At 45.5% G+C, this 13,428-nt stretch overlaps 1 protein-coding gene across 1 annotated transcript in view; it reads right to left on the bottom strand.

Annotated features, from left to right (window-relative positions):
* The window catches only part of MYH10 (myosin heavy chain 10), a 95,984-nt gene that overhangs the window by 30,539 nt on the left and 52,017 nt on the right, over positions 1 to 13,428 (bottom strand). Inside the window, exons 6-10 of the mRNA XM_057383461.1 lie at positions 10,425 to 10,517; positions 6,573 to 6,636; positions 4,783 to 4,881; positions 3,765 to 3,908; positions 3,374 to 3,469 (exon numbers count right to left, since the gene is read on the bottom strand). Of these exons, the coding sequence (XP_057239444.1) occupies positions 3,374 to 3,469; positions 3,765 to 3,908; positions 4,783 to 4,881; positions 6,573 to 6,636; positions 10,425 to 10,517 (496 nt within the window). The remainder of the gene's footprint in view (positions 1 to 3,373; positions 3,470 to 3,764; positions 3,909 to 4,782; positions 4,882 to 6,572; positions 6,637 to 10,424; positions 10,518 to 13,428) is intronic.

Genomic DNA, 13,428 nt, shown 5'->3' with positions numbered 1-13,428 from the left:
TGTAACCCGGGACAGTCCCAGCCCGCAGGGGCTCTGTCCCCAAAGCTGGCACACCCCTCCCAGGGACACAACTGGATGTCACGGGAGTGGGAGTGCAGCTCAGGTAACGGGTCAAGTAGAGTTCTGTTAATTCATTTAAAAGGGACCATCCCTTTTCTCATCCTCAGGAGAAAGGACAGGATGGAAACATCACACATCAAATGTTGTTGGTTTTTAAGCACCATCACACTGAAGGTGCTTAAAAACTGGTCCAATTCAGGAAGCTGTGCCAGCATGGAACAGGGGTTTGTTACACTRAACAGGGAGCTGAGGACACAGGCARTGYCCAAGGCCAGGCTGGACAGGGCTTGCAGCACACTGGGACAGTGGAAGGWGTCCCTGCCCAGTGCAGGAGTGGGACTGGGATARTCTYTGAGGTCCYTCCCAACCCAAGCCATTCTGTGATTCCAATTATTCTATATAAAATAACACCACAGGCATCAGTGCACTTCAACACCAAGAACCCTCCCSATGTCATTTCATTATTTAAACTGTGCATTACCCACTGCAGCCCTACAGATCCCTGCTACATCAATCCCTTCCCCTAAACACGTGGCCCAGGAGGTTGGGCGGTWATGATTCCACACTTCTAAAAATGACAGTGACACCCAAAGTATTTTTAGGTCCAGGGAAGTGTTGCCCTTTAGCAGGAAGCTCTCCATAGCACCCAGTAAATACTTGGCCCCTTATCTTTGTCATCTGACAGCTTCTTTTACTGYCAAAGTCAAAACAAAAAGCTATTTTTTTCAAATCAACATTGCAGAACAGATTGTCATACCAATATGTAAGAGTTTTTGCTGTATTATTTTTTTCTTTAGTATTAAACCCACGGTTCTTGCTCTTTAATGCTGAGATTCTCTGTCTGGTCTTATGTTCAGTAGAAGGGTTCATGAGCTAACACACAATCAGTGAAATTACAGAAGTGTCACAAACTGACCACTCCTTCCACTTGAGCTACAAACAGGAGCATTTCTGTGCTTCAAGTATAAAAATATGCATCAGTACATCAGAAAAAAACAACCCCAGGGGTGAAGCAGAAATTTGCTATCAGAATCTTTAACACAAACAGACAAACAAATGAAACAAAACAAGAACTTGAAAGTAATAAGTAGCCATGAGCTTTGCACAGTGACACGCTGGATACTGTAAAGGATATTGCAGTTTAAGGAAGGAGGGCCCCCTTCTCCCAAAGGACTCCAAATGCCACACTCAGCTCCTTGCACAAACCAGGGATGTGGGATTTATTGTCCCAGCCTTTCCAGTCAGTAATAAACTGCAGTTTAGGTAARAATAACACCAATAAACCACAGCAGAGGTAATCCCAACTATCACATCTGCTGAGCTGCTGGAGGAGGCTGCAGCCAGAACTTCTGAGCTTCCTGTGAAGGAAACCAACCCAGGCTGGGTCACATCTCAAGGTAGGGGTGGGTCACTCTATTTCAGCTTGATTTATGTTGCACTTTAAAATAAGCATTGTTCATCTGAGGATCACAGGATGGTTTGTGTTGGAAGGARCCTTAAATATCACCMAGYTCCAGCCCTGCCATGGGCAGGGGCACCTCCTTGTTTGTTTAGAGAGAAAAAGRGCCATTTAAAAGGTGTGACTGGAGAAAGCCCTCACTATCCTGACTCGTGTTTTAGTACTGCTGGGTTTTGGATGGAAAATTCTGAGTTATTATAAAGCCAAGACACTGAAAAGATCGTGGCAGAGAACCTGAACTTCATGAGATTGCTTGTGAAACTCTGCCSTCTCAGCAAAAAGGTTCCCTCTCCCAGTCTGGTGAGCAAGAAATGATTCTCCAAGCAGGAGAATTCTCCAAGTACAGCTTCTCCATKCTCCTAACCCACAAAGGCTCCTTGGCTTCCCTGCATCTCTCSTGTCTGTACTTGGAACCAGGATTTGTTTATCTGCAATCACCATCTCCAGGGGAGGATTTGCTTCCCATGTTCTTTGAATTGGTTCCCATCTCCACTGCCCACACARACTCCTTCCCATCCATGCAGACAACACTTGACCTGCATCACACTCAAGACTCTGAACAAGAGCAGTCACTAGCAGGACACACTGATTTCTCCACAGGATGCAGAGAAACCCTTCACAATGAGATGTGACAAGAAGGGAGAGATCAGTTATACTCAGTTTCTTCAAAAGATGCAATAATAGAGACTATATAATTAATTTTTTAAATACAAGAGCACAGAAATATGTTTTAGTATTTCTGAGCTTTCCATTCTTTTGGCTTTGTAAGTCAGAATTTTGTATCCAGTACAATAAATATCCAATAGTATCAACATACTTAGAGCCAGTGTTGTAATTCAGAATTTATGTCTAAAAACCAATGGTAATACAATGAAAGTCACAGTAGTCAAGAAGCATATCTATCTTTCCAAATCACACCTTCTCCATGGAGAAGGACTCAGGTGAGTTTTCTAAGCCAGCAGGAAAACCCCAAAAAATTAAACCCTTATCCACCCCTTTTTCTCACTGCAGCACAAAAGTGCCAAATGCCAGGTCAGTAACTACTGCCTTTAACCCCCACCCGTGCAGCAGCCACTGCCTGCAGAATCTGGGCATTTTTGGGGCACTGAGTGATTCATGTGCTCAGCAATGTGGGACAGTTACAGAATGAGACCCAGACAAGAMTCTGAGCTGTCCATGTGCAGGAGGTCCTGGGAATGGTGGCTCCCACTGATATCAGCTCCCCAAACAGTCTTTCCACGAAAACATTTAAAAGGCTGGCACTGGAGCCTTCAATAAAAACCTCAAATGTGCCTCAGCAACTTTCTTTGGGTGGGGGAAGAAATATATCCTTCAAAATGCTGATTGCATTGCAGGCACTGATAAATCCAATCCCACAGTGCCAGGACACTCCAGAAAAGAGCCTGTTCTAAATACAGCATTCCTGTGCTCAGCCATTGCACCATGGAAGTTGTGCTTGGCTCCAGGGCTCTTATCATTGGCAACAAAACTGCTCCCAGGCACCAAAGAAAACAAACTGATTTAAGCATGAACTTCTTCCTAGGGCTTAAGTCTTTGGAGAGAGCAATAAACAAGATTACAACCCAAATAGTTSTTCAAAGCTTAGCAGCAATGCAAACAGCATAAATTGCCTTGATGGACACTTCCATTTGGGTGCAGGAGGAGGTGAGAGAGGAGAGGTTCAGTAAGTGCCTGTTGGTAGCAGCAGCCCAGACCTGGCCTCACGGTGGCACAGAGCACTGCCAAGGATGCTCAGCAAATTGCTCTGGGCTTRTCCAGATCTGCACTGGACACATGGCAGGAAGAAAACTCCAGCACAAGTCTAAGGACACCCTCCAGAAGTGAGCAACTCACCAGTGTTCTCTGGCATTGATGCTTGATCTGTGTTCCTCTCCTTCTTAAAGGAAATGTTCCCAAACTGCAGCACTGAGGACACCACTTTGAGCATTGCTGTGATAACAAAACACATGTGCATCAGCTTAATGGCACAGGGCTCAGCTTAACACATTGTTCTTGTTTCTCGGGTCACRTTCCTTCCAAATTCCAGGTTCAGGGAGGAAATACAGTTTGCACTGTGCTTTTTGGGCAAATGGCTTTAGTTCAACTTAAGCAAACATTTTCTTCAGGCTAAGACAYTGAAGCAACATTGAATTTGGTGACATTAAATCAGTACAGCATACGTGTGTATGTGTGTGAGAAAGAGAGAAAAGGGCACTCTGAAAACCCCAAAGGGTCCATAACTTACACAAGATCTCATCGTGTGAAAATCCCATGATATGCATGGCTTCCATCGTCTCCTGGAAGTTATCCTTGTCTTGCTGCCCAGGGATGGGGATGTAGCCATTAGATAAAAATCTGTAATTGTTAAATCCTTCAAGCAGCAGGTCAGCTGTGTTGGGGGAAGGGCAAGAGACAGAAAAATAAGCTCAGAAATGCTGTTCACACCCACCCGTGCTCTGTTCTCACTCAATTCCCCAACTCTGCTTTAGGAAATCAGTTCCTCAGATATGGCCATGAGCCAGGACAGCTTCTGAAACCCTAAAAATACAAGTGCACCTCCCAAGCTGAGGCCAGATTCAGACTCTGTAGCAGCCTACATGAGCTCTTTAAAGCATGAAACCTGCACACAGAACATTACCCAGATTTCAAATCCCCATTTGGAATATCCTAAAAGGATCTCTACTGAAAGGTAACAGACCCAGRCAGAAATGGAGTTAGGGACTGATGATCACCACATCAAGGGAGCTGAACACCAGCTTATCTCACACAGGACAAGAAGCAGTGGATCAATGCTCTTGAAGTCTGTATCTTCATTAGTTTCACTTATCACAGCCTAGCAGAAATTCCCAAAGAAGGGGGAAAAAACTCAAAGAGAGTTGAGATAACCACCCCAACACTACAATGGCTGGAAGAAAGCCCTGGGGTTTCATTACATTTGGGTTAAATTTCTCTGTAGGCTGGAGAGATAGGGCTGCCTCTGCTGACCAGGGCTGGCTGTTATCAGTTGGGAACTCTGCAGTTTCAGTCCAGGGAYTCCCAGCCCAAACTGGGCTTTGGCATGGAGCAGACATTGGCTGGAAATGCCAGAGTGGCTCCCCAGCTCAGGTGAGCAAACACAACAGTTATTTCAGACAAAGCTACCCGGCTTCTCCTTCTTTTCAAACTCAACATTAGTGACCAAAGAATAACTCAGAGCCACCCTGTGCCACTGAAATAACAAATGCAGCACCCAACAGATCTGCAGGCTGACACTCCCAGCTTACACTTGAGGTGCTCTCCTGCTCCAGCCAGAAGCTGATAGAAGATGTGGAACGTCCGCTCGTCCTTGGCCTGACGGACAGCACGAGACTTCTCCAGCAGGTCTGGACACACCTGGAGTCAAGGATCACCTGCAAGCTTTGGTTAAAAATGTGCAGAGCAAACGAGCTCCAGAGCAGGCTCTGGAATTAGTTTGAGACCAAAGAGAATGTTGGGAGCAATGTCCAGAGAAGCTGTGGCTGCCCARYCCCTRGCAGTGTCCAAGGCCAGCCTGGAGCACCCTGGGGCAGTGGGAGGTGTCCCTGTCCCTGGCAGGGGTGGCACTGGTGGTCCCTTCCCACCCAACCCATTCTGGRATTCCRTGACTGGATTACATCCAACACAAACTTTCAGTGACTAAGCAAGAGATTTCCAGCTGGGACTGGGAGGAACTCACTTTTCATCTCAGGAAATTTCAGCACTCCATCCCTTGGCTATTGCCTGCATTTCCCTGCTTTCCCTGCATTTTCCTGTTTTCCCTGCATTCCCCTACATTCCCCTGCATTTCCCTGCTTTCCCTCCATTTCCCTGCAATCTCTGCATCTCCTGCTCTGTACAGCCACCATTGTGTGCCATGGATCAGCAGCAGTTTTGGGAGATGGAGCTGCCATCCTTCTTCATCACTTCTATTGAGGTCATGGCTGAACTCTTAATCCCAAAAAACCAGCAGCTGCTGAACTCAGAAGTACTTTATCATCCAAAGTGCATTTGTCATTTTTTCCAAGCATTGCATTTTTCCATAACAATCCACACTGCCTTTAAACAGCTCCCAAATTCAATTTCGGCAGCAGGTACTGCCTGATTAGCTGCTGTGAGCTGTAATCTTATTTAACTTTCTTACTTCTTGATATTCCATATTGTAAAGCAAACGTGGGACAGGGATTTGAAGTAACACTGGTAAGGATGAGCTCCTGTGATGAAGAAAAAAAATCCCCGAGAGTTAAATCCTTGTTTTCACAAAGCTCCAAGCAAAACAAATCATCTGGACTTTCCTAAAAGCTGCCTTCATTCCTGCACTGTGGTGAATGAAAAAAAAAAAAATTATTGTTGCAGCATATTTTGAATAACTATAGATCTCTTCCCAGCCTTATTGGGAAATCACATTTTCTGACAATTCCAAACATTTAATGCACTTCAGGTCAGGCAGTTTAAAAACACAGCAACCAGATGGAAGCTGAGCTGAACTACAGCATTGTTTATGATCAATACTCACTTAATGCTGTTTACCAAGACTTCCAGTTTCATCATTTTATGATCACTCCACTGCTATYCTCTCAGCAAACGGGCTAAACTCAAAATTACACAATACATTTTTAGCACAGAGAAAAGAACTCCAGGGAAGGGSTCTCAGTGCCGTGTTTATACTTGGTTTTATACTCAATAAATAAAACAAATCTTAGAGCTAAAGCTGAATTTGCTTTGGTATTAATTATAATTATTAAGTRTAAYAGAAGACCTTGTGTGATTGCACATTTTACATGGTTTCCCTTTTTAACACAGCCTGGCTCTAAGGGCAGGCTGGAAATCCTGCAGCTTTCAGAGTGTGGAATCTGGGAGTTGAGGATTTCCGAGCACGAGGAAGCCGCTGAATCTGTGATATTTGATCGGCTGTTTGGAAACCRAGGAAGAGAGGGATGCTGTCACAGGAATGTCCAACTGTGGCAACGTTTCTCTACATTCCACAGAATTCTAGGGTTAAATGCCAAACAAAGCAGGGAACTTGCATTTTGCAAGGATGTGGCAGGAAAAAGGATACAGGTCTCAATGTTGGCCCCAACGATGTAACCAGTGACATCAAAGTTAATCCTGATGAATTTGCCCTGCAAAGAAAAGAAGATTTTTTCACAATTGCTCTTTTTTTTTTTAAATTAAGGTAATGCTGTCTATATCAAACATAATCCAAATGCATTCATGGATCAAGCATTTCCCAAATTCAAATGAAACCTCTTCCCTTCCACGTCCTCAGCCTTCATTCTGATGGAGCATGTTGCACACAAACACAGTCTTGAGATTTAGGAACTCCTAGTCCAGATTTATTTGGAATCCAGACAAATTAAAAACTCCTGAGAACATGAGGTTCAATTTTCACTGACCACACACTCTGGCTGAGGTGGGAARCAATGCTGAGATCCCAAGTGTGCACATTTCTACAGCACYTYTGGGTGCCTAAAGGTGCTTCARCTCSCAAATCTCAGGTGCTGCCTGGCCCMAAACATTTCTCCTTCATTTTCCAAACCAGGCTGGCTGCTCCCTCCAYGGCCTCTCTTCTCCAGCCGTTGGTGAAGAAAGCACCAAGAGAAACAAGAGACCCATTTCTAAAACACACATCTCAAATAAACGGCACATTTCCCACAGGTGCTCTCCCAGGACAGGCAGCTTTTGGAAAGAAGCAAACAGATTTTTGTACCAGTTTTATGTCACCTCAGCTCTCCCATCTGATTTGTCACTTGCCTACAAACATTCCCAACAGGACAAAAGAYTGTGGTTTGGAGCTGGACCACTTTTAACCACCCATATTTCAAGCTGTGCTCATGAAATTGTTCAATGTCATCCTGGCTGAAAAATGTAAAAATCAGGTGGGAATACCCAGTCCTACACTGGGCTCTMCATCCTCACTGAATCCAATTTCCCAGCCTTCTCTATCCACACACATTCAATTTGACATAGTTTGGAGATCAGGGAGCATCACAACRTTTGCTATCACTGTCTAAGCACTTCTGATGGCTCAAAGCCACCTACCAAAAGCCTTTACGGAGCCTCTGGAAATTTTCTTACAATCTGGATCCAAATCTTCCCTAATCTCCAGTCTGATTAGTGTTATCAGTTTGTTAAARTCAATTCCTGTCTGGCAGATCTATTCAACTCAGGGACTGTAGTGATTTTCTTCTCAAATATTCTCCCCCACAGATTTGCAYGGTCCCTGTCTGACAGAATGGCCCAGGATAATCAGGGTATGATTTTGGGGGACCACTGCCATGCTGGAGCCTTCACCTACCACCACTTGTGCTACTGCAACTCCTCCCCAGAGCCCCCTGCCCTGATAAAGCCCATTTGGGTCAAGATTTGAGGGCACAAGAGTGACCAGGTTTGTCCCCTCAGTGAATCCAGGGAAAAGTACAAGCTCCCCACAGCCTGATCCTGACTCAGCCCTAGAGCAAAGCCACCACCCCAGGCTGTGGCTATACAGCTCCAGCTCCAAGTGGTGTCTCTGAGYTGCAAAAAATCCAGGTGGAAACACTTGAAATGAGCTCCAGTGGTCACCCCGTGCTGCTCCAGTTCAGGTGGAAAGCCAGAGGCACTGCAACCCCCCGGGCCAGGGCACAGGGCTTGTTCCCAGGCATGGAGCAGCTCCTRCACTCACATTCCTGGCTGTGAACAYACACAACAGCCTCAGCTCAGCTTGTAACTACATTTCCACTTTCTGCTCAGCAACGATCCCAAAAGCTGTATTTATAGCTGGCACAAAGAATGAACTGACATTTTACTGAAATTCAGGCAGCAGAGAAGATATGAGGCACACGTCAGCCCCAGCACAAGCAACAGACACCTCCTCAGCCAGAGCAGGCACCACAGAGCCTGGGATCTGCCGTGTCACAGGGGAAAACAAACACCAGCATCACCTGAGCTCCAGGCAGTGGCTTTTTTTCTTATATAATTTGGAACCATTTTGCTCTGTCCCACCCTTAAAAGTGAACTCATGTCCTGCTGTCGAGTTAGGAGTTCCAGCTGCAGAAGCAATTGAGAGGAAATACAGTCACTAAACGAGGTGACACATTAGAAGGGGGACCCACATTCCCTGCTTCCAAGTTCAGGCATSACTGGAGAGGTCACTTATCCACTTCATTTCCTTAAAAGCACGCTTTTAATCCAACCTTTCAGCTGGCATTGGCAAAGCTGGCTGTGGAATCTTTAATTTAACATTCAGAGGCTGCAGTGATGCTCATCTAAGGGCTGAATTCTGTTGACACCATCACAGCACTGAGTCCAGGGCTTTGGAAAAACCACATCAGAGGGAAGCATTCAGCACTGCCACATAAATCCAGCAAGCCCACTCTCCTAACCAGTGCAAACCAGAGATTTATTTCCTGAAACAAAAGACAACTGCCCTTGGTAGAAGAAAAAAGGGGAGAAAATAAAATCCATTGGCCACTGGCCCTATTGGAGYCCTCCCTGGTGCTATCAGGAGCAGGGAAGGCTGACGGGCTCATGCTGCACAGGGAAGCCTGTCAAGACTGCATGGCTGAACAGCAACACCTCTCACTTGGTGGGAGGAGAGAGATTTTTGAAGTCAGGTTTTAAAATGGCTGTTAAAGATTATTTTTTTCTGCATGAGATGAGACCATCTGGAATGCATTATACTGGCTCCTTTATAAAAACAGAGCTGGAGCCATCAGAGTGATTATGTTCATGATGGCAATGCAGAGCTCAAAATAACACAAACCAGATGCTGACATCTTTTAGGGGAAAAAGTATTCACATTAAATTAGTATAGACTCTGACGGATTCAAGACAGGTAACAGAGTTGGATCATTGTGCAGTGAAACCTGTTGATGTTATAAATCCTGTACCCAGCTTCTATAAGCACCAAGCAACATGACTGCAAAATGTATAAAAACATGGCTATAAAATAATAAAAGCTGAATTTCCACAAAACTCTGCTCTCCCTTCTCAGCTGAAAGGCCTAATTGATTTAGTCATAGTTTTCCAGAGTCCTTATCAGTGCAGTTGAGTTCATGCATTATAAATCCAAGCAACTGTTGAAATGTCAAAGGCAGACAAGAAATCTTTCATTTGTTCTGTAAATTTTAGTGCTGTTCTCACAAGAAAAAAGATTTAATACCTCCTGTACAGTTTTGAAGTTGTACTAAAAACATCTTCCCCCTGAAATAAGAGATGGCTTTTTTTTCTTCCTTCAAAAGAAAGGAAGTTCTAAGAAGCAGTAAAATGCTATTTATTCACCCCGAGTCCCACCACAATTTTTAAAACAATGGAGCTCATCAGAAGTGGTTATCAGCCACCAAAACACTCTGTGAACAGCAGGCAGGGACCCAACACAAACATGGAGCAGCTACAGCAGTGTCTGACACCTGGGGTAAGTCACACAGTGGCTTTTTTACTTTCCTGCAGGAGAGCAGTAAACTTAGCTGGGGTTTTATAWGCAAGTTCTGGGGTTTTGTAGAAATTCAGGATGCTCCCTCCAATCCAGCCAATTAATAAAGTAACAGCAATGGATGAGAAGGCTGCAGACTTTGGCAGTTCYATGGGGATGCCACAGTCCTTCCCTTCACAGCAACCCAGCAGCAGTGCGTGYACACAGTTTTTGGTTTTTTGGCCCCAGCTCAGCTCCCCAGCACAGCTGGATTTGTTTGACTATCGCCACTGCTGTCAGCTCAGGGATGGCTGGAGTTAGAATAAAGAATGTTTTGCCAAGAGCCAGTGAGGCTGTGTCTTCAGTGACCCCAAAAAAATGCAGAAGAGAACCTGTATTCATGGAGAAAGAGAACAGAGAAAGCTTCTGACACTAATTAGAGAAATACCTAAAAAAGGTAATTTCTCCATGAACAGCAGTGCAGATTTACAGCCTCTGAGGACACAAGGAGTTACTCACAAAGCGGGAGGAGTTGTCATTTTTCACTGTCTTCGCATTCCCAAAGGATTCCAGGATAGGGTTGGCCTGAAGAAGCTGCCGCTCCAGCTCCCCCTAAAACCACAGAGACAGAAAAAACAAMAGATTTATCCCAGAACACCTGTGGRGCAGGGTTCAAGCATTCTGCCCCTCCTGACAGTCACCTCCCCTGGCTGTGGCAGTGCCAGCACCTCCAGAAGGGGATTCTCATCCTTCCCTCACTCCCAAATCTGCCGAGGCTCCTCCATCCAGGGCTGAACRTGGCTGGGTTTTTGGTGCTTTTATGGTTGGGGTTTGTTTATCAAAACACACACACACAGACACACACAAACAGAGCAGGGATCAGATAAGACTTGATGGATGTTGAAAGTCACTGAAGATGGAAAAGAAAATTCACATTTAGGGCTAATGAAATCAGGCACAGACCTTGAGTGCTTAAGGGGAGAAACCCATTGAACTGCTTTAAATTTTAGTGGAGTGTTCCTCTTAAATTTCATGCTGACACTACAGCTACCTTGGAACACCTATTTGCAAACTCAGAAATACCTATTTTCAGACTTTCAGACAGTGAAACTCCCCTTCAGTCAGCCAGACTGGAACTCATCTCATTGCAACCCCCAGACCTGACCACACCTGAGAAGGCCAGAACAGCTCAGCAGAACTGAGCAGCACCAATTACAAACAGCATTTTCAAATTGCTCAACCCAGCCTGCAYGGCTCAGGATGTTTAATGCATTTTTTGGATGTTTCGGTAAGTTCTGGCCTATGCTTTTAGAATTTGAAGTACTTATCTCAAGGAAATTGCACAACAGCTTTTAMAGTTGCTGTCCATGAGGAGGTCTGGTAACAAAAAATGTCTGTGCTGTTTCCAAGAGCCCAAGAGACTCAAATGTACACAGGAAAATATATTGTCTTCCTGCTCTGAAGGATGGTTTGGAAAAAAGAAAAAAAAAAGACCAACAAAAAAAAGAAAGTGAAGCTGTCTGGAATGCAGTCTCCAAATCTGACATTTGTGTTCATGAACCTGCTTTTTCCAATTATTTACAGTCTTGATGAATAAAAGCCCCAGACTGAGCATCAAAGAACAGGAAACATGAAGTCTCCAAAGGCTTCCACGTGAGGTCAATGCTTAGACAGGAATTTTAACAATTCACTACTTAACACTTAAAAGAGTTTTACTTGTATATTGAAATATATTTCAAGCTCTCCCTGAAATTAATGACTGCTCCTTGTTTTATGTGACCTCAAGTTATCTGCTCAGAACTTGCTTACTTCCAAATGTGTTCCCTTTGGGACTATGCATTCCCTGAATTCWGGGCTAAGTAAAGAAGGAATAAATGTAGAGGGAATAAATGTGAGTGTTAGCCCAGAGCACTCAGGTGTGWGCAGGGCTGCCACAGTGACAGCTCTCAGAGCACCTCCAACCTGACAAAACCCTGCAGCTGGAGAGAATCTGGCTCCTGCTGTCCCCACTCCCTGCTGTCTGCAGCTGATATTCTCCAAGTTTCCCATGTAAAATCTCAGATCCTGGGATTGCTCCCACCTTCCCCCGCTCTCCTCTCGCAGTGCTGCCAGCTCCTGGGGACACCCTGAGATCCAGGAGAGCATTTCTTTATCACTGAGCTTGGGATAACCCCAGGATGCACAGCCAGGGGWCACAGGTGACATGGCCAGCTCCTCAATATTCCGGGAGAGAAATCCCCTGAGCCCAGAGGGTCTGTCCATGGCTGAGTCCAGGGGAGCTGCCCRGGCTGGGGCTGGGCAGAGCAGCCTCTGCAGGGATCCCTCCAACACACAGATCCCCAATCTCTGCTGGAGGCAGCAAGGTCTCAGCAGCTCCTTTGTACAATCATCTCTGAGGAGCTGAGGGGAGCAGTGGGAGCCTCAGCTGTGGGTGAAAACCATGGGAACGAGCAGCGCTCAGTGCTGCACACACAGCGCTGTCACCGCTGTCACCAAGCAAAGCAAACCCCTCACTGTACAGAAAGGCTCCTGATCTGGGAGTTTTCCTCCCCACSGACTGCTTTTAGCCAAAACCAATTCCCTTTTTGAAGAGCTCCATGTTTTGCAAAGACAAACTGAACAAGACAAACCAAACTCCAGAGCGTCAGTTTGGCCTCTGGGCACGGCTCCTGCACAGGCATCTCCCCAGCAGTTGGAAAAAGCAGTGTGGGAATTGTGGGAAGAGTGAGCTCATGCAATAGTTCATGCAGGGCACCACGAAGACAACGCCAGGTTATTGTCTCAGTTTCAGAAAAACCAGCAGCCCAGCGACTCGGTTTGGGGAGACTCACATATACCATGGATCCACTGGGAGTTGCACATGTCATGKAAACAGAGATGTTACTGGTTCCATGGCTCATGCAGGATCCACAGCTTGGGATTAGCATTTTCCACAAACAGGGTTCAAATGTTCACCAGCAAATGTTCTGTGTCAACCCTGACATGGCAGGTCTAAGCAGGAGCAGGGTTAGAGCCAACAGCACTCTATCTATTTTTGGACTTGACAAATATTTTAGTAAAACCCCTTAGAATTGACTGATGTGTTCAAGGAGGGAGGATTCAGTTAAATACTGAGAAAGTCTGCAGCTTCTGAAAATGAGACCATGGGCTCAGACACACAGTGGGGTTGCAGAAGTACCACACACTCCCAGCTGCCCAGGGATTGCTTTTSCTTTCAACATGCCACACTGGAAGGTTCCTTCACTATTTCCCTTTGCACTACAGTCACTCTGCTGTGATCAACTTCAGAGAAAGGCAAGGGGGATGGAGGGTTCACCCAGCTTAACCAACCCAGGGGAGCTGCTTTAGTTTCCAAGGCTGGTTATATCCTGAGGAGCTGGGTTTTTCTTTATTTAAAAGCTCGTGCCCAGGACAGAGGCATCACTTCCCAGCTCGGGTTAGAATGGAGCATTTATCTTGTGGCAGCAACTGTTCCTCCCTTTGCACAGTCCTGCCTTCAACTTCCACCTAAACCTCCTTCAGG

Source organism: Malurus melanocephalus, unplaced genomic scaffold (assembly GCF_030028575.1).
Source record: "Malurus melanocephalus ecotype Western Australia unplaced genomic scaffold, MMel_1.1 scaffold_635, whole genome shotgun sequence".
In the NCBI taxonomy this organism is placed as follows: Eukaryota; Metazoa; Chordata; class Aves; order Passeriformes; family Maluridae; genus Malurus; species Malurus melanocephalus.
The sequence above is the reverse complement of the archived record's forward strand: the minus strand, read 5'-3'. Positions and strand labels throughout refer to the sequence as shown.